An 18,643-nucleotide genomic window follows, 5' to 3' on the forward strand; every position below is an offset into this window, starting at 1 on the left:
ATATTGCCGCGGAAAGGCATGACCTAAGCGCAAAGCAACAAGTTGACCCGATGGAACTTCTGCCTCCATTTGAACCTCATTAATCCTGTCTCTCCCCCCAATTGTCCCTCCCTACCCCCCCCTCTCTTCCCGTCCACACCCTCCCCGTCATCCGCGATGGCTCCCTCATCGTCGGTCGTGAGGCTTATGGCCTACCGCCGCCCTACCGCCTCGTCCCTGCGTCCCTTGACCTCATCCGCAAACTTCTCTTCCTCAGTAATCCGGGCTGCTACCCAGGCCGGTCCTTCTCAGTCCGCCTTCCGTCTGCCCACACCCAAGAGATGGGACCAGGATTCCGAGACCTCTCTGGACAAGGCCAGCAAATACTTCCTCATGGCTGAGATCTTCCGCGGCATGTACGTGGTGCTGGAGCAATTTTTCCGACCACCGTAAGTGTTATCCCCCCCCTCTCCCGATTCTCCCAGATGTAACCCGCCTTGAACGGCGCGGCGGTGCGGAATCTCGTCAAGCGCCACCTACTACATCGCCTTCCTTCATTAGTCTTGCATATATAAAGGTGCGGAAGCTTAAGCTAATCAATCCCACCGCAGATACACCATCTTCTACCCCTTTGAAAAGGGTCCCATCTCCCCCCGCTTCCGTGGCGAACACGCCCTGCGCCGCTATCCCACCGGCGAGGAGCGCTGCATCGCCTGCAAACTCTGCGAGGCCATCTGCCCGGCCCAGGCCATCACCATCGAAGCCGAGGAACGTGTTGATGGAAGCCGACGGACGACCCGTTACGACATCGATATGACCAAGTGTATCTACTGCGGTTACTGCCAGGAGAGCTGCCCCGTGGATGCCATTGTTGAGAGTATGCTCCTTCTTTTTTGTCTTTAACTTCGTACCAGTTGAAAGCCACCTGCTAACCGATGTAGCCTCCAACGCCGAATACGCCACGGAAACCCGCGAAGAGCTGCTGTACAACAAGGAGAAGCTACTATCCAACGGTGATAAGTGGGAGCCTGAGATTGCGGCCGCCGCCAGAGCCGATGCGCCCTACCGATAAATCCGGTCGACCGAATCTACACATGTAGTCCATATACTTCACGGTGGCGTACCTTAGCTGTCATACCTTTTGGGGGTCCTCTTCCCATGAAAAGGAATATAACGGAAGAAGAAAAAGAGACCCTTCCATACCTGTTTTTTTCTATGAGAAGCAAAGCAAATAATCAAAAATGCAGAAAAAAAATCATAAAAATCAACCCTGGCTTTGAGTCTACCCCCGGCTATCAACGGGGGTTTGTTAGACTCATCAACCGCTCCAGCTCTGTACATATTACTCACCGTTTGACCTTGCTTTATGTCTACCCTCGTCCAAACTTTCGTGTACTTGTCGGATTATCTGCTGGAACTTCGCTTCTTGGGGCGACTGTTTTATTTTCTTCTCTTTTTGTCTTGTTTTTGTAACGTCATTTGGTCGAGGGTTCTGCCATGTTCACTACTTATTTCTGTACTGTGTCTTTAGGGATAAATCAATCAAGATAACAACATTCTCTTTTGTTTACATATTTTAATCCTCTATTGATTCTTATACTTCAAACAGGTAGTAGACTTAGTGTAGTGTGCCAGTTTTGATTGACTACATGTAGATTCACTTCCCCAGGTTCACTACCCCAACCTACCTACCTACCCCGTAGACACATACATACATAGTAGGAGTAGGAGTAGGCACGGTACCTTAGGTATCACACACGCATATACAGTTCATTTCACTTCCCGTCACACAACCGACAAAAGACAGATGACCAAGAAAACTCCATGGATTTGGTATAGACACTTAGATCGCTGCCTAGGTATGCACATTTACAACGACTCGAAGATCAAGAAAATGAAGAAATGATGAGAGGAAGAGAAGAAGGGAAGAAAGAAAAGGAAGAAAGAAGAAAAAATGTCATGGCAGATGAAAAGATAAAAGCCCCCTCCCAAACGCACCCAAACACCAAATCTCCGAGTTCTTTTTTTTTTGGTTGGAATCCTCGCACTTTCCTTGCTCGTTATTCTTTTGGGGGGTCTCCTGTTGTATGTAGCCCGCAGCCTATCTTTCCATTTTTTGGATTCGGTCCTTGTGAGAAAGCGATCATGTAGATGGCTTCTTTTCTCGCGGGGATAAATCATGGGAGAAAGGGGAGAACAGGCTACATCTGGAGGATAAAAAAAGGCCGAGGTAAGGTAGTATAAAGGACGGTGCCCTAGGTTGACGGATGCCTAGGTAAAGTAGAAGGGACGTGATCATTTTTTCTTCCCGCCGACCTTGGTCTTGAAGCTTCCCTCGAAGCCAGGCCGGGAGGGCGCCTTCTTTTTGCCCTTCTTGTCACCGCCGCCTTTCCCGTCGCGACGCTTGCGGAGGTTCTCTTCGCGCTTCGACTGCTTCATGTCCTTGCCCTTGCGGACGGCGTCCAGACGCTCCTGCCACTCGCGCTCGCTCTTCTTCTTGGCCGACTCCTTGCGCTTGAGGGCCTTCTTGAGCAGCGACGTGTCGTCGCGGACGCGTTCGCCGTGAGCGCGCTTCTTCGCGTTCAGCCACATGTCCTTCTCCTCGAGCTCGGCCCGCTTCTCGGCGTCCAGGCTGTCGAATCGCGCCTTCTTGGACTCGGCTGTCTTGAGGGCTGCCGCGGGGTCCTGTACCACTTGGCGCTTGCGCTCGTCGCGGATGTTGGACAAGGTCGGGTCGGTGTGTTGGCCGTCTGCGAACATGACCCGGCCGAAGGAGTAGCTGTTGTTGTTTGAGCCGACCGAGTCAGCGGGGGACCGCGGCGAAGCGAGGAGGGATCCCGAGCCGCCGGGGGAGAAGCGCTTGGCGATGGCTTCGTCGTTCTTGCGTTGCAGCTCCTCCTTCGCCTTTTGTCGCAGGACCTTCTTGTGTTCCTTGCGCTCTTCGGCCTTCTGGCGGCGGGCTTCGATCAGTTCTTGGCGGTTGCGAGCGGGCTTGCCGTCGAACCCGTCGGCGTGCCGCGCGGCGCGCAACTCGTCGAGGCGCTTTTGTAACCGCTGCTTCAACTCTTCGGGGGTGGCTTTCAGGGGTTTGCTCTCGGAAGTCGAGTCCTTGGAGGCATCAGTAGGGGCGGTGGGAGGGACGATGGAGGAGATGGAAGAGCTGCCGGAGTGTACGTTGGATGCATCAAACTCGGGGGAGTTTGGCGTCGAGGAAACGGACGAGGGGTTCTCTGTTTGCTCGGGGTTGAACTCGAGAGAGAACCCTTCTGCCGCGGCTTCGTTTTCAGCATCATCATCGTCGTTATCATCACTCGCTCCAGCCTTTGACTCTTGTTTGCTGGGTTTCGCCTCGGGTTTCGTCCCCGTCTCCTGCTCTTTCCGGGCAGGCTGTGGAGACTTCTTCGCCTCGACCTTGGCCTTCTTCTTCTCCTTTTGATTGGCCTTCTTCTGCTCCTTCTTTTCTTCTCTCATCTTCTTCCGCGCCTCCGCGGCCTCGTTGGATTTCGAAACGTCTTCGGTTTGCTTCTGCTTCTTCTGCTTGATGTCGCCGCGCTTCAGTCCCTCTTTGGGAGCCTCGGAGCCGAGATCTTCAGGCCCTTCGGACGCGTCGTCGGATTGGGCTCCATCCTTCTCCTCCCGTTTGCGCTTGCGGGCATTTTCATCCATGATGTCCTTGGCGGTTTTGGAAGAGTCGGGGTCCAACTTGGCCCGTTTCGCCTCACGAGCTTCCTCTTTGGTCTGCTTTTTGCGCTGCCATTGGTCCTGCTAAGGATTGGATGGTCAGACATGTCCTGGCGCACGAACCGGTCGCAGAGAGGGAATGGGAGGGGGAGAGGAGAGGGAGAAAAGCAGAGAATTCTGGAACACCGGGGCAGTGGAAAATTGACAGAAGATGGAAATTCAGAGTATCACATACACTGCCATCATCACCGTAGTAGTACTTCGCGGGGATCAAAGACAAAAGGCCGTCAAAGGCCTGTGCGTGGCTGCGCAGTCGGTCCTGTAGCGAAGAAAAAAAAAACCCCGACTTTTAGTCCTTTGATTTTCAGGTGGGGCAGTTCAGGCGCGCAATTTAACAACATACCTCGATATCATCCATCTTGCTTAACTTGTGAATTCAGCAGACCATCCAGGGTTCCAGAAGTAAAAATGACAGTGCTGTAACCTGGTGGGTGATTGGACTGGAAATCCAACGGGCAGTCGGTCGAACGAAGCAGTTCGAAAAAATCGGCTGGGTGGATGAAATCTTGGCATTTGGCACGACTCCGCCGGGCAGTTCTTCTGACCGCCTTGGTGTGCACGTTTATTCAAACTGGTGCTGACTTAGCTATTATATGCACATCTAACTATACATTGTCTACAAACCTACTATCACTGAGTATCAACTGTGTAGTGTCTTCTTTTCACTATGAGGTTTTACAACAAACAGTCACCTACCATAAGGATTATATTCATTTGGACGATACAGAATGCTGATTAAAATCTGGATAAATTCTACCAACAATTATAGACATTCATGTGGAGCTGAGAACATTTGTGATTATATATCTATAGCTTAGTTACTACGCATACAGCTTATTGAGTATAGACTCACACACAGTAACAAGTCTTCTTCACCCAAACATTTATACAACCTGCTCAAGGCAATCTCTTGCGAAATCACCCATACCAAGTAGCTGATACTTAGATCATGACACTCATAATCCCACCACAGCACCCACACTACAATAAGACCCAATCCAACCCCATCCTTCCAAAGCGACAGCATCGTAAAATCAGACCTGCACCCGCAACACAGACTGCGCATCCAAACCCGGACAATTCTCACTCTCTACCGATGTGACATTCTCATACGGATGGACCATCGTCCAGATAAGGTCAAATCTAGACCGTAGACCATAATCAGCCAGCCGATCGACCGATCGCACGAGGCGTAAAACAAAACACCTCACTCCACTCTATCAAAGATGGATATACTATGTGTATGTGCAAGTCTTTATACGGAATTCCCAGTGCAAGAGAAGATTGCGCGACTCACCGCTCGTCCGGATAATCCGGTACTTCGTCCACGCCTAGCTTGCTTGCGATGGCGCCGATTTTGCTGTGGCGCCAGGAGATTAGGATGTTGCCTGGGCCGCGGTATGCCTTGACTCTCTTTACAAGACAGCCGAGCTTGTTCCGCTTACAGGAGGTGTCGATGGGGAGGCCGAGGTCTGTGGCGAGCGGGTGGACGGTGTCGTAGGAGCGGCGGTGATAGCCTTCTGTTGTTTGGGAGTTGGGTTAGTATTCTGTTTAGTGGCGAGTATGTACTTTGGGGTTCCATCTAATCTTTTCTTTTCTTTGTGATCTTGGGATGTTTTTTTTTTTCAATGTCAACGACAGGAATTACATACCCTTGTTGAATTTGGGCGCGAGGATATACTTGATGTCGTAGGTAGAGTTGGCACCAAATACGTTACGTAGGCATTCCGCGCGCAGTTCGCCCTCCGAGTTTAGCCCGTGATCTTTGGAGAGTCCCGACTTTTCGCCATGGCGGATGAGGTATACATTTGGGGTGTTGTGGATCCAGGCTGTGGCCTGCGAGAGAAAGAAGGCGAAGAGAAGGGCATAGTACGATATAGCAGGGCAGAACATTGTGCTGGCTGAACTATAGCTGGGCGATATGGCAGAGACTCTATGAATGGTCCGGTCCATGGAGAAGCCATGGCACTTGGTGATAAACATGAAAGGTGATTTTAAGGACATCGCGTGCATTGTGCCTTGGTCTACCGGGCAGGAATGATAAGACCTGCAGATGCTGTGGACCCAGGAAGGCGTCATGGGGGAGGCAGGTGACACGCGGTAGAAATGATCATCTGGATAGAATCTGACGAATCTCAGCTTCTAATGTCCATGATATGTCCATCAATGGAACTGGCATGGATATATGGAAGTCTTCTATTTGGATGGACGAGAGGTTAAATAATACTCAGATACTGATAGGGTGTCAGGCGATCTGCCACAGTGCAACCGATGTTCAAAGGAGCCAATCCTGGATTGAACTCGCGGGCACAGGAAAGTCATGTGAGCGGCATGAGTCGGCCGGAGTTCAAGAATGACAAAGATAGCATGGGTAAGTTGCTTGCTATGCTGGAAAGGGGTGCGATGAAATACCGCATTGCATCCAAGGCCTACACAGTCTATAGGGATACTGCATACTCATTGTTTCAACCGGGGCCGAGTGCAACAGCAGTTAGATTGTTGTGAAGAAAGCTTGAATCGAGTCTCGACACTGTTGACCGGTTGATATCTCCACTGTCTCAAATACTCGAGTATCGTCATCTTTGGTGGATATGTTCGTTGTCATCGGTCTCGGAACGACAGCGAGTCTTCAACAAAGCCTAATTCGCGGAGTAAGACAGGAGTCACTTTTGTACTACTAACATACCGCCACTTACTCAACCACAAGACAATAGGCTCTTTGAGGATCGCGTGGTTCCAATTTGGCCAGATTTGGAAAAGCCCCTACAGCAAGTACCTGCACAGTAAATAGCGGGTGGATCATCAAACGGTGGGCGATAGTTGGCGACGGTAATGATCATTAGTAATTACGTGGCCATCGCCTTCAGCAGCATCGAACAAGACCATATACGTAAGACTGCAGCATCGGAAGTTGACGGCTAAGACGGTTAATCATATGGTTCCGTAACTCGGTTGACCAGAATATGGCTGCCTGCGACGGCGGAACCGAGTTTGTACGGATCTCGGGCATAACCGATGGGGCGCGTACCAGAACTGAAATTAGAACAAGGTACCATAATTTCGGAGAGGCACTGCTCAAAGGTGACCATGGACATCAGCAAGAGAGTCAGCATAGATTCGATAGTCTTCTGGAAGACTTTTGTCATGCAAAAGGAAGCATTAGGCAATGGACAGTTGGATACTGACGTAAGATCACGTTATTCCCCACACTGCCACTGTGTGGCTCACCACACAGCCACGATCTGTACGCCTCCTGTACGCGATGCAGTAACTTACGCCATACTCGGCTATTATTAGTGATGTGTGGTAAATGACTATACTTCCAACCAAGACAGATATCATACATACCGAGTCAGTACCATCACTCACCTCCAAATATTGTCACAAACTGGGCATTATATCTTTGTGTACTTGTACTTGCCACTGAAATGACTGCAGTAGTAGCTAGGCTACTCGCTCCGATACGTCTTACCGAGAACAATGGTATCAGGTAAAATTACAGTGTAATCTAGGCAGCCATTCAAATCTCTCCGGACTGCGGAGTAGTATACTCCATAAGTAGAAGGACCGTACTAGATCCAAAGTATTCCAGCATGCCCAGCCCACCATAATATGACGATCAGCGGGGCATGAATACTGATCAAGACTCGATCGAACCTAGGGATTAAGTTGGTGCTCAGAAATGAGATCACTATTATGTGTTTCACTGGCTCAGCCTCACTGTCTTCTAGAATGATAGAGCAATCATTTCGGTCAACACAGCCACGCGGGAAGTGTTCTAGACGCCTGTCTGGCTAGTCGGAGAGCGTAGACTCAATCTCAGCAGTGACTAATGAATGGTACGGTGACCGGGCGTTCCGTAAACATCCATCTAGCTTGGCGTACTGGGGGAAGTGGTGCTCAGGTGGGGTACTGCTGCAGCAACGACTCAGCCCTGTGGCCCAAAATGGCTGAACCTCTGGTCCAGGTAATCTTAACCATTGCTCCCGTGGGCGCCTTTTTATTATAAAAGGGACAGGGGAACCCCGTTCTCCTTCTTCCTATTTCATCCATCAACACACATCTTTACTCCTCCTCTCTATTCTCTATTTCTATCCAGCTTTTCATCCAATAGCACTTTAAGAACACCATTCACCATGTCTGACCCCTACAACCAGCACTACAACCAGGGCTACAACCAGGGCTACGGCCAGCCCCAGGGCTATGGTCAACAGGGCGGTTACTCTCAGCAAGGCGGCTACCCTTCCCAGCAAGGCTACGGCCAGTCCCAGGGTTATGACCAGTCCCAGGGCCAGTACGGCCACGATGGTCAACAGCACGGCAGCCACGGCTACGGCCAGCAGCAGTACGAACAGCAGGGCCAGTACGGACACCAGCAACACCAGCAACACCAGTATGGCCAGTCTGGCCAGTCTGAGTATGTCTCCAGCCACTTCCGTCACCCACCCCCCCATCAAACTGAACACCCCACTAACGGAGTTCAATCCACAGATACGATCAGCAGGGACCCGGTGGAGCTCAAGAGGGTGAGCGCGGAATCGCTGGTGCCCTTGCCGGTGGCGCCGCCGGTGGGTTTGCGGGCCACAAGGCCGACCATGGCATCCTCGGGACGATCGGTGGTGCGATCATGGGAAGCATCGCTGAAGACGCCATCAAGAAGCACAAGAACAAGGGCGAGAGTAGCCCTCCCGATTACAGCAGCGGCTACGGCGGCCACGGCGGCCACAGCAGCTACGGTGGCTCCCAAGGCGGCTCCCACAGTGGCGGTGGTGGCATGATGGATCAGCTGGGCGGTTTCTTCAAGAAATAAATGGGCTTCCTCATAATTCTCTCGGTCTATTCTATCTTTCGCCGCTGCTGTGTCTTTCCTTTCTTGTTTGTGATGACTGCGATACGATTTTCCTTTCCTTTTTCATAGATGCTTTCTCTTGACTTCTTTGGCCGGCCGGGTCTTTGACATTCCTTCTTGTTGTGAGATTTCCTTTGCCACTGCGGCTGGCTACGATAATGCGGGATACAATCCTGGATAGTTCGAGTCTCGTCAAAATTCTGTTGTATACCCGGCTTGTGGTTGTTCAAGTTTTGCATCGTTCTATCAAAATTGAATGGTTCTATTCTTCCTCCGTTGCTCTAATGAATTCGCATCATAAGAGTTTATTACCTACAACTATCTTATCCTAGTAGATTGATCCGTAAATGTGCACGAATCTCAACATCGAGATCGGCTGGACAGTCGCGTATCCGTGCCCTCCCGAACCCCTCAAGTGGGGTCATGCGATCGCCGGTCTCAGTGCCTTAGGCATATACCGTTGGACACGTATGTTAGCAGTAAGAAGTAAGAACTGCTTAGGCAGGGAAGCATCTGCAGGTCATTCTTGAAATCATCCACTTGGAGGAGTAGACCGTTTCCTTTAGCGTAAGATAGACATGTTATCTTACTGAATCCGCTTGGTCATATACAACGCCACGAAGCCAAGACGACATTGTCATGAATAGCCTCGATTCATCCTGGACGTGATATACACACTAATACTACGCCAGCATTGATGACATCTAATTTAAAGCAGCTGAAAACAGCCACGGCGATGATTATGTCTCAGACACTAAAATTATGTAAATAGCTGCGGCTAGAAATCTGTGGCTGTTGAACGGAGTGTGAGTCACTGAGATCAAGCATAAAAAATATGACAACTGATAGATTATTAGATACATATACAGGCATAAATAAACAGTCCACGCGTGTTCCTGGTTCATTTACTATACAACATTGGCTCATCATCCCATCAGTAGACTATGTCTATCCTCTACAACCCCTCAACCGACGAGCCCTATATTCGACTCGCCGCCCCCCATGGCAACATTTTACTCACCCCCTTTCGCCAAACCAGCCCAAGCGACGAAGCGGCCCTCGTCAAAAACATGAACGACCCACTCGTGGCAACTTGGCTCCTTGGGCCGCCATTCCCGTACACCTTGGAAGATGCAAGATCTTGGACCGCCATGCACTACAAGAAGTACGAGCTGCAAGCTGCGCGGCTGGGCACGCAGGAGCCTATGGACGAGTGTCCGTTCCAGTGTATCCGGGAGATTGTGGAGGAAGGGCAGAATGGTGCCATTGAGGAGGATGCTCTCATTGGGGCGATTGATATCGCCCGGTATCAGTTTCTGGACTTACCCGAAGGTAGTAGGGAGAGGGCGGATGCTGTTGAGAGGAATTCGATGCGGCGGGCTGGGGATCCAGAGATTGTTTGGACTGTTGGGGGTGTGTTTTTTCTACTTATTGCTTCTTTCATTTGAAACCCCACTGTGGCTCTGGTTTGATTCTATGAGAACCATGGGCGTACATTTATGGTAATCCTGTATCTATCATGCTGACACTTGAACAGACTGGTTATCTCCATCTCATCATGGCCGAGGGATCATGACAGCGGCTGCGAAGACGCTTATCTATCAATGGATCGTCCCTCGCATGAATGCCCGGTATATTAGAAGCACTGCCTTCGTCGGAAATCATGGAAGCGTGAGGGTCTTTGAGAAGCTTGGATTCCGGCATACGCATGTGTTGAAGGATTGGATTGAGTTGCCCGCCTCTCGTGGAGGTGGACGTCGATCGTTGAACTGTCTTGCCCTGGACTTGGTGGATTAGGTCTACCTACCCTTCTTTCCCCTCTTTTTTCTCTTCGTTTCCGGCTACCTGGTGAGCAGCACTTTCATGTACCTAGATCGCGTACCATACTCTTCTTTATCATGCATCTTTAGTGACCGTGTTCAATAGCTATATAGGATTTGACGGAACAGTACTCTAGAAGTTTCGGCATTTGCCCTGAATGCTAACGAATGGAACCTCATGTGTGAACATCCTATTGATATTTCCCATTTACAACAGATACGCCGCACCTATCCCCGCCATGGCCTTTTTGAATAAGATGCGACTATCGTAAAAATCCTGCTGTAAGAATCGTGCATAAACAGCTCAGACATGGTATCAAAGATGAGTTCGGTACAAGAGACAATCTTCCCTTTCGCTTGATATTTCCTCCTACAGTACGAAGTGGAGCATCAAATACAGTATGTTAGGGTGCCTGATAAGCCGGGCCGCTCAGTCCGTCTGTTTGACATGTTTGCATTATTGATGCCTCAGGTACAATAGCCGCCAAGACCGACATCAAAAGTTCAGCGGAAGGCTCTCTCACCAGTTGCGATAGTTCTTAACCAACACCAGTCCATCGCAAGCCGACATGATTGTCCGAAATGTGTGCACGCGGCAGAGTGAGTATCATATCCTCATTCCCAATTGTTAACATTTCCTGAAATATGCATTGCTAATTTTTCGCGCATTGCAGGCCGCCAACTTCTCGCGTTCAACCGCCCAACCCGCATCGTAAATCGCTTCTTCTCGACCGAACCTCCTGTCGACACCGCGGTGCAAAGCCCCTTAGCAGAGCAGGTGTCTCACCAAGAGAGCTCCGTCCGGCCAACTGATTCTCCACAAAGCGGGATAAAGACTCCTGCGCACCAGGCCTTCGTCGAGAAACAAATCCAAAGTGAGCCTCGCAGCTTTTGATTCGCCGCAGAGCGCTCTGCTCCTGGGCGTCTATGCTAACCCGCCTTTGTGTTCAGAGAACAGATATCTTGGACTTGGCAGCCAGGTGAAAGACGCATACCTACCAGAGGCTCTCTACCGAAGCCCGCCGCACCCCCACCACATTTCCCTTGAACTGCTCCTTGCCAACCAGACGCATCTCGGACACTCGACGTCTCGCTGGAACCCCCAAAACTCGAGCTACATCTTTGGTATTCGAGATGGAATTCACATCATCTCCCTGGATGCCACGGCGGCTTATTTGCGCCGTGCAGCCAAGGTAGTCGAAGAGGTTTCGTACCGCGCTGGTCTGATCCTCTTCGTCGGCACCCGCCCCGGCCAGAAGAGAGCCGTGGTGAGGGCCGCCGAACTGGCCGGTGCTTACCATGTCTTTGAGCGGTGGATTCCCGGAAGCTTGACCAACGGCCAGCAGATCCTTGGCCACTGCGAGACCATGGTTGTCAACCCCTTCGACGAAGAATTGCCCCAGTACAAGGAGACGCTGGTCGACCGCCCTTCCCTCAAGCCGGATCTTGTGATTTGCCTCAACCCCATCGAGAACGAAGTCCTGCTGCACGAGTGTGGTCTCAACAACATCCCCACTATCGGCGTCATCGATACCGATGCGAATCCCACCTGTGTCACCTATCCCATCCCGTCGAACGACGACAGTTTGCGTGCCACGGCCTTGATCGCCGGCATTCTTGGAAGGGCTGCGGAAGCTGGACGGGATAGAAGAATGGAGCAGGCCAAGAATAAGAAACTTACTTTCCCCCCTGCTGCGAAGGGCGATTTGGTGCCAGATGCTGCGAACGAAGGTGTTGATGATGCTGCGACAACTCAGGCTTCCATTTCTCAGGTCATGGCTCCTGAATCCCCGGCTGCCGAAGCCCCGGCTGCTGAGGCTTCGACCGAGGCTGTCGCTGCCGCTGCTGAGGCCCCATCAGACAAGCAGCCTTCTGATACGCCTAGCCAGGATCGGCAATAAAAGGTTATGGCACTTTTTGATATTTTTCTTTTGTAGGTTGCCTACGCGCGAGCACTGTGATAATTATGGGACTGTATTGTATAGAACATTGTAAAGAAATGATTTTCTCTTCTTTTTCTTTTGTTCCCATCGTTTGCTAAGCATGTATCAACAACGAGGTTTTTACGAGTAGTTTGCCTTGGAGACTCCTGTATTCAAGTGTAGAAATAGGCTCAACTGGGGTAACAAGTTTGAGATTCTCTTTTTACTCTATTGCCTTATAATCTCCTCGGGTAGTGGCTGTCATTTATTGTGTCCAGACTACCATGTACGCAATTGCAGTATGTTTAGTCTGAGTGATAAGACTCCCATCTACTGATAACCATTTAGTCGGGCGGTACAAGATCATGGTATATCATTTGGTCCGAGAGGGCAGGATGGGTCAGCAATGGGTCAGCGACATAGCCACGCTTAGGGTCACTGCGAGGCACGTGCCAACGGGGGAACTATATGTTGGGAATATCAATCAGGCTAAGCCCTATACCAAACGCTGGTCAGCGTTTTGGCGTAGCGGCTAAGACTATACACAACAGCTCCGATTATTATATTGCCCTAGTTTGGTCATCACCGCTACCGTTGTCCAAGTAGCTGTTTGCCCTACCGACGGCCGATCTTGCCATTGCAGCTGTCCGTGAATCCGGGTTCGAGTGTCCAAACGCAGAGCAGAGCCCACAGGTTGGAGTGTCGCGGTCATCTGTTGGGGAAATCAGTCAGTCAAAGCCCTTTCAATCTGCCGTTCGGCTTTTTGGTGCAGTGGCTGAGATCATCTTTTGCAGTTCCACGTCTCTGATAGGTCACCCTTGGTACAACTGTAGGGATGTAGATAACACGGAAGGGAAAGATGACAATGACGTAGATGCGTACGATATGTTACACGATTTGTGGACAGTTCGGGAGAAAAGATGGTTACCTGATTTAGTATGTCTTGCTGTGTGGGCAGGGAGCTAGCTGTATGGTGTTTTTGGGTCAAAGGGTCAAACATAAGAACTACGGCACGACCTGTAGTGTCTGTATATTTAGCAGTTTTAGACAGAGAAATGACTGCAGCCGTTTGTCTGATGCCAGACTGTCATGCCATGAATGCCTCATCTGCAACATGTGTTCGGATGTTTAACCCCAGCTCAGGGCCATTCTTTACTTGTTCCCCATTACCGACATGCGCATCTTCTAACATGCTGATGGTAGGGCCTGGATTTTATGATCGATCTCGATTGCCCAACCGATCAAATCAAGATAGACCTTGTTGAAACTAATCCACGACACTTTCAACTTCGTGCCGGCATTCTGAACTACTGTTCCAGTACTGACTTGGTCCAAGTGGATCTGATCTCCCACCAGATTACGCTTCCCTACTATCGTCGCATGCTCGCTAATCCTCTCTGTGAGGGTCTCCCCGCAGAAGCAATAAGGATCGGGAACATCCAGGTGAAGCATCCGCCTTTCCTCTCTGTGAAGGATATGGTTGCAATAAAAGTATACTGCTGCGGGACGCGTTCTACCAAAGAGAAAAACGATTTGGATGCTCGTGTTGCGTGGAATCTGGCCGCCAGACTACCCAGTGGCGTTACTTGGGAGCCATGGCACCATGATGCTATTCAGGCAGGACTGGATGATGCTGTCTACTTCTTCCGTAAGACAAGGAATGCCTGGGTAAAAAAGCTTCGTTTGTGTCTTGATGGATAGATATGAGCATGGTGGTGCCTTCCTTCTCTTGTTCTCGATGTGTGATGTGATGCTGGAGGTCCACTGGCGGTTCCGAGGTTTAGTAACATTATATTGAGTGTTTTGTATCGAGATCACATCCGATTGTAATTTATTCAAAAGACTGAACAGACATTGTAAATGAGTGATCCAGGTACAGCAACAAAAAGAGAAGATTCATGTATTCATGGAGAAGAGACGAAGCAAAAGTAAACAACATAGCAGGCAGACGAAAACAGCAGCGATAAAACGCTAGGCAAGAGCCGTGCCTATTTCACACTCTTCCTTCCTAGAAGCGAGAGGTATACGAGCTCCTTTGTTTGCTAGAAACGGAATTCTCCAGATAGACACACCTTTAATTTGATTGAAGAGTGCAGCAGCAAACCTTTCAGCAGCAGCCATTTCAGCGGGCATCCGTTCCAGCGGCATCCGTTCCAGTGGCATCCGTTCCAGCGGCAGCTTTTTCAGCAGCGTACCTTTCACGAATGGCCCTATCCTCAGCAGCCCTTGCGTATACCAAGACCATCTCTTCGTCGGCCGTCATCACCCATGGAACCGCAGTATCCGGAAGCGTACCCTTCCTAATCAGAGCCTCCCGCAAGGGAATAAAGTGCTTGCGGTGAAACTCCATCACAGGGGCAGGGCTCTTCAAATATGCCTTCCAAATCTTTCCAAGCGACGGATCCAGCGTAGCAGGGCTGAGAAAATCCTCATCAATTGACTTCTTGTACACATACTGACCCATATATTTCAATTTATGTTCCCAGAAGAAACCATGGTCCACCATTTCAAGTTCCCGCACTATGTTGAGGATCAGGGACTCCGTGAAACGGGTGGGGGTCGGGATCTGGACTCGGCAGCCGGGCACGGTGTAGCGGCCACGGCTGAGAACGGGAAATTCCCCGTCGGGAAGCCGGGGGTCGGTTGCCAGCATGTAATTAGGGTCATCTGGCGCCGGGTCTTCGAGACTCGGATCTGGGAGTGCCCATAAGGTCTCTGACTTTCGATGTAGGCAGATGTCAGAATGGAAATGCCCCCGTGACATGCTATTGAATTCGTCTTCAGAGAATGGGAGGTCCGGCGTCCACGGGGCCGAGTGCAAGTGGAACCAGTGACAGGGCCAGGGGGCTGTGGTTTGGATGTCCTCTTTCTTCTTCCTGCAATTCCAATGGCAACTGCCAGCGATGTCTTTATCGTCGCCATCGGAGAAGTTCGCGTCTTTCAGAGCCTGGACCGCTGCGTCTATCTGATGATCGGGAATGACGAAGTCAATAACCTATCGCAGTTAATCATCGCACAACGTGTTTTTCAGACGAGGAAGCATTCCCTGAACGTACCAGTCCGATCATAGGAACACCATATATGTCCATCAAGACGTGGTGCCAGAGGACACTCGGAATTCCAGCTGCACGAAGAATCTTGTCGATTTCGACAACCAACTCGCGGCCCGGGACATACCCCGTATACTTGAAGTCGGACATGATGGGGGATTTGAAATTGGATCAAATGCTCTTGCCAGTTTAACAAATAGAGACCACTTTCTAGAGCACAGAGAAATTTTATGAGTGAAAGAGATCACAACATCCAAGAAGGTGCCTCGACCCCTTCTTATATCCCGAGTCAGAACAGAATGGCCCAGGAAACTAGATCAGAATAACAGGACACTAAAGTTGACAATCAAAGAAAGATTTTGGGTGACATGAAAAGCTCACTGCAAAAGTCCAAGTACTTTACTGACTAGGTGGAGAAGAATCTTGGGGAATCTCAAGGGACTTGACAAAGGAATAAACACAGCCTTCAGGTATATGTAGCACATCTTACCATACCCTGTCCGGCGAGTCAGCAATGTAAACCGTTCAGGTTATTGATCTAGTTGTTCCAAGTCCTTTGAGACAGACTTTGGTTGCGTTCTTTAGTAATTCAAAAGCCTGCGATCTTCTTTACTGGGTATTGGGCTGACGCACCGGTTGATTGTACTAGTTCTTCTGAACCAGACATATCGCATTGTCAGCATCCTTTGATCATGCATCATGAAACCAACGATAGTTAGTGTCAGCAACATCTATAATATCAGTGTAGTAAAGACCGCCGTTCATTCATACATTGGTCCTTTCATCCCATAGCAAGCAGGTCCTTTGCCTGATGAAACCGCAGTCTTATCTCCTTATTTTTAGTAACATGGCGTCTCCTTGTTTCTCGTATCCTGGCTGCCAAAAGCATACGCCCGGTTGGGAGTGATACCCTCCCATTCAATTTCTTGAAAGGAGTGTGTATGTCAATGGCTTTGGCTATACCGTTGCTCCACTGTATATGATTGACTACTGGTACAAACCTAAAGAACTCATGCATTTTATCGGTCGATGAACCAGTCTCTAAAGTCACATGTCCTGTCCTGTTTATTCTTGAAGCCCCCTGTCTTATTCTATTCCTGTTCGCGTGTCTTAGATTAATGAGGGGGTTGACTCCTGATCCCAGACCCAGAGAGAAAAATTGATCATGAAAAGTGGACTCCTGAGATCATTCTGTAGCTATGGAGCCACATGTCCTGGGGCAGAAAGAAGGAGAACGATTAGTCAAGCTGTCGAATAAATAATCTTGAAGACTAGGGAGATGGTTATTCGTATGAGCTGCCGTCGAGATGGATGTTTACGGAATGAATCAGTTCTACTCCCACGGTCCATTATTCAGGGATCTTTCGAAAGCGGTGCGATGTAGAAGCAAAACAGCATATGAGCTTCAGTCAACATATTCAACATACGTCGGGTATAAGATGACAACATTTACAATCAGTAGATATTCATTTCATAGATAAAACCAATGTATCCATCCAATGCACGAACCCAGACAGATCAGTCGTCTAAACCTGCAGACGATGATAACGACCAAGCATATGTATGTTAAAAAAAAATCTAATAACTTTTGCCTTCGTTCTGTTGAATTGAACGAGGCATGGATATCAAGAACTCTAAAAGGGGATGGCACAGCACGAGGACGATAAAATTAGATATTCATCTTAACCCAGTGCTCTCATCGCCATTTCGACCCTACATCTCTAGTTAGCACCCGAGGGAAGAAACGAAGCAAAAGCCGTGACTGGAAAGGACAAGAAAACATACACAAAGAAGGTACCCGCGGACACGGGCATGGCCCTCAGCAGAGTGGGCCCAAGCCCCTTCCAGAAACCACCCAGGCCCTCCGCGGCATAGGTCTTCTTGAAGCAGTCGCGCATGGTCTTGTACTGCTTCTGGTCACCGAAGCCATCGCACTGCATCTTGCTCTTTACCACGTCAAACGGATAGCTGCTCAGCCAGAGCGCCTCACCCGCAATACCACCGTATGTCGCAACCTTGAGACTGGAGATGTCCTCGCGCTTGACGTTGTTGCGCTTGGCGTCCTGTTGCATCAGATACTCGAACGTCAGGAACCACATGCCGTACGCCTGCGCCTCACGCAAGTAGGTGACCGCTTGGCCGCGGAAGAGACCGCGCATCACGCCCTCGTGGGCTGACAATTTGCGGATGCAATCCAGGGGACCCGTGTAAAGCCGGTTTGCGCCGTGCGGCTGAGTCTGCAGGCGGATACGCACGTGCTCAATCGGGCCCGAGAGCACACTGTTCGTGATACCGGCGGTGGCGCCGGCAAGGAAGTACTGCGCATACGAGAGGCTCGGATCCGCGTATTTCTTCTTGTTAAGCTCTTCCAGGCGGCGGCGTGTCTCGTGGAACGCGCCGAATTGCACACTCACCTGGGCCATCATCAGTCGGGCATCCTGTGAAGCGAGGGAATGGGGGAGTACGTACGCAGGCACCGATACCGATCAGGGGCGTCAGAGTACCCTTGTAGAATGCAAAGGGGCCCTCATTTTTGAAGATCTTGGTGGCGCAGTCTAGGGCGCTTGAGTACTGCGTGGTCGTCTGCAGGCGGACCTTGATAATATCTGTTCATGCTTAGGGGGAGGACCCTGCACGATTACTTGATTGGTACTTACCGAACGGTTGTCCTATGATATTATTAGCATATATGTCGGCAGAGATTGTGAAGTTGTATAGATATAGGCATGTGATGTGTGCCTGTTTGGCGGGGCACCAATTGTCCCTCTTCAACATCCCGCTCCTTGCATGGAGACTGGAAGTTCCAATTGAACACAAAACAATCACGAAGACGGACACCAGGACAATAGGCAAAGATGTCTCAACGTGAAGTGCAATTTAGATAAGGAATTACAGACATACCAAGCAACACCTGGGCAATCCCACCAGCCGCACCGGCACCCAAATCTTTGATAGTGCGGAGGGCTCCACCACCCTTCTGGATGTCCTCGAACGCTTCCGATTCCATTGCGCGTCGTCAGAGAAGGGGGTTTGGATTTGAGGTATGAGGAAATCCAAGGAGATAGGAAGACACGCCAAAGACCGAAGTGGAGGAGGACACTGGGGAGAGTTTAAGAGTGTGACCACAGCTCGACTTAAAAAACAGCTTAGGCGGGCTTATCAACCCTCTGGGGAACGATGGCGCGATGAAGGGATCGCGGCCTCCCATTCGTGGGGAACTCCGAGACACGTGATCCCCGCGGGAAACTGCTGCTGAGTCAGATAGTCTGACTCAGCATTCGG

At 50.2% G+C, this 18,643-nt stretch overlaps 8 protein-coding genes across 8 annotated transcripts; 4 read left to right on the forward strand and 4 right to left on the reverse strand.

Moving 5' to 3' along the window:
* Positions 1-63: 63 nt before the first annotated feature.
* On the forward strand, positions 64-1,078 carry BDW47DRAFT_48473 (NuoI/complex I 23 kDa subunit family protein). Its single transcript, XM_024819149.1, has 3 exons — positions 64-428; positions 591-856; positions 921-1,078. Exons 1-3 carry the CDS (start codon positions 157-159, stop codon positions 1,049-1,051), a joined length of 669 nt encoding a protein of 222 aa, XP_024670566.1. The 5' UTR covers positions 64-156; the 3' UTR covers positions 1,052-1,078.
* A 709-nt stretch (positions 1,079-1,787) lies between these two features.
* On the reverse strand, positions 1,788-4,182 carry BDW47DRAFT_108418 (putative 60S ribosome biogenesis protein Rrp14). Its single transcript, XM_024813225.1, has 3 exons — positions 4,064-4,182; positions 3,896-3,979; positions 1,788-3,744 (listed from the first exon to the last, which is right to left on the reverse strand). The coding sequence occupies exons 1-3, from the start codon at positions 4,076-4,078 to the stop codon at positions 2,275-2,277; spliced, it is 1,569 nt and encodes a 522-aa protein (XP_024670567.1). The 5' UTR covers positions 4,079-4,182; the 3' UTR covers positions 1,788-2,274.
* Positions 4,183-4,754: 572 nt separating this feature from the next.
* BDW47DRAFT_127134 (putative phosphoglycerate mutase family protein) lies at positions 4,755-5,613 on the reverse strand (the record flags this gene model as incomplete). Its single annotated transcript, XM_024816671.1, has 3 exons — positions 4,755-4,863; positions 5,018-5,240; positions 5,373-5,613. 3 exons carry the CDS (start codon positions 5,611-5,613, stop codon positions 4,755-4,757), a joined length of 573 nt encoding a protein of 190 aa, XP_024670568.1.
* A 2,122-nt stretch (positions 5,614-7,735) lies between these two features.
* hel10 (putative high expression lethality protein Hel10) lies at positions 7,736-8,872 on the forward strand. The gene is made up of 2 exons (XM_024813226.1): positions 7,736-8,137; positions 8,212-8,872. The coding sequence occupies exons 1-2, from the start codon at positions 7,857-7,859 to the stop codon at positions 8,528-8,530; spliced, it is 600 nt and encodes a 199-aa protein (XP_024670569.1). The 5' UTR covers positions 7,736-7,856; the 3' UTR covers positions 8,531-8,872.
* A 413-nt stretch (positions 8,873-9,285) lies between these two features.
* BDW47DRAFT_108423 (GNAT family N-acetyltransferase) lies at positions 9,286-10,433 on the forward strand. The gene is made up of 3 exons (XM_024813227.1): positions 9,286-9,375; positions 9,427-9,982; positions 10,107-10,433. Exons 2-3 carry the CDS (start codon positions 9,514-9,516, stop codon positions 10,364-10,366), a joined length of 729 nt encoding a protein of 242 aa, XP_024670570.1. The 5' UTR covers positions 9,286-9,375; positions 9,427-9,513; the 3' UTR covers positions 10,367-10,433.
* Positions 10,434-10,940: 507 nt separating this feature from the next.
* On the forward strand, positions 10,941-12,408 carry BDW47DRAFT_108424 (mitochondrial 37S ribosomal protein uS2m). The gene is made up of 3 exons (XM_024813228.1): positions 10,941-10,989; positions 11,064-11,264; positions 11,341-12,408. The coding sequence occupies exons 1-3, from the start codon at positions 10,959-10,961 to the stop codon at positions 12,288-12,290; spliced, it is 1,182 nt and encodes a 393-aa protein (XP_024670571.1). The 5' UTR covers positions 10,941-10,958; the 3' UTR covers positions 12,291-12,408.
* Positions 12,409-14,433: 2,025 nt separating this feature from the next.
* BDW47DRAFT_118669 (uncharacterized protein) lies at positions 14,434-15,511 on the reverse strand (the record flags this gene model as incomplete). Its single annotated transcript, XM_024815246.1, has 2 exons — positions 14,434-15,306; positions 15,368-15,511. The coding sequence occupies 2 exons, from the start codon at positions 15,509-15,511 to the stop codon at positions 14,434-14,436; spliced, it is 1,017 nt and encodes a 338-aa protein (XP_024670572.1).
* A 1,290-nt stretch (positions 15,512-16,801) lies between these two features.
* On the reverse strand, positions 16,802-18,515 carry BDW47DRAFT_48545 (putative mitochondrial carrier protein (Ymc1)). Its single transcript, XM_024819150.1, has 5 exons — positions 18,263-18,515; positions 18,019-18,030; positions 17,831-17,967; positions 17,147-17,775; positions 16,802-17,074 (listed from the first exon to the last, which is right to left on the reverse strand). Exons 1-5 carry the CDS (start codon positions 18,366-18,368, stop codon positions 17,044-17,046), a joined length of 915 nt encoding a protein of 304 aa, XP_024670573.1. The 5' UTR covers positions 18,369-18,515; the 3' UTR covers positions 16,802-17,043.
* Positions 18,516-18,643: the final 128 nt, after the last annotated feature.

The sequence above is a fragment of the Aspergillus candidus genome (genome assembly GCF_002847045.1).
Source record: "Aspergillus candidus strain CBS 102.13 unplaced genomic scaffold BDW47scaffold_34, whole genome shotgun sequence".
Lineage (NCBI taxonomy): Eukaryota > Fungi > Ascomycota > Eurotiomycetes > Eurotiales > Aspergillaceae > Aspergillus > Aspergillus candidus.

Bases quoted from the DNA above. Each gene is read 5' to 3' on its own strand.
- BDW47DRAFT_48473 (XM_024819149.1), top strand. From the start codon at position 157: ATGGCTCCCTCATCGTCGGTCGTGAGGCTTATGGCCTACCGCCGCCCT. The intron at 429-590 runs GTAAGTGTTATC...ATCCCACCGCAG, and splicing joins GAGCAATTTTTCCGACCACC to ATACACCATCTTCTACCCCT. The intron at 857-920 runs GTATGCTCCTTC...TAACCGATGTAG, and splicing joins CGTGGATGCCATTGTTGAGA to CCTCCAACGCCGAATACGCC.
- BDW47DRAFT_108418 (XM_024813225.1), bottom strand. The intron at 3,745-3,895 runs GTATGTGATACT...TCCAATCCTTAG, and splicing joins ACTACGGTGATGATGGCAGT to CAGGACCAATGGCAGCGCAA.
- hel10 (XM_024813226.1), top strand. From the start codon at position 7,857: ATGTCTGACCCCTACAACCAGCACTACAACCAGGGCTACAACCAGGGC. The intron at 8,138-8,211 runs GTATGTCTCCAG...TTCAATCCACAG, and splicing joins GGCCAGTCTGGCCAGTCTGA to ATACGATCAGCAGGGACCCG.
- BDW47DRAFT_108423 (XM_024813227.1), top strand. From the start codon at position 9,514: ATGTCTATCCTCTACAACCCCTCAACCGACGAGCCCTATATTCGACTC. The intron at 9,983-10,106 runs GTGTGTTTTTTC...ACACTTGAACAG, and splicing joins GATTGTTTGGACTGTTGGGG to ACTGGTTATCTCCATCTCAT.
- BDW47DRAFT_108424 (XM_024813228.1), top strand. From the start codon at position 10,959: ATGATTGTCCGAAATGTGTGCACGCGGCAGA. The intron at 10,990-11,063 runs GTGAGTATCATA...CGCGCATTGCAG, and splicing joins AAATGTGTGCACGCGGCAGA to GCCGCCAACTTCTCGCGTTC. The intron at 11,265-11,340 runs GTGAGCCTCGCA...CTTTGTGTTCAG, and splicing joins CGTCGAGAAACAAATCCAAA to AGAACAGATATCTTGGACTT.
- BDW47DRAFT_48545 (XM_024819150.1), bottom strand. From the start codon at position 18,368: ATGGAATCGGAAGCGTTCGAGGACATCCAGAAGGGTGGTGGAGCCCTC. The intron at 17,776-17,830 runs GTACGTACTCCC...ATGATGGCCCAG, and splicing joins TGATCGGTATCGGTGCCTGC to GTGAGTGTGCAATTCGGCGC. The intron at 17,075-17,146 runs GTATGTTTTCTT...CTAGAGATGTAG, and splicing joins TCCGCGGGTACCTTCTTTGT to GGTCGAAATGGCGATGAGAG.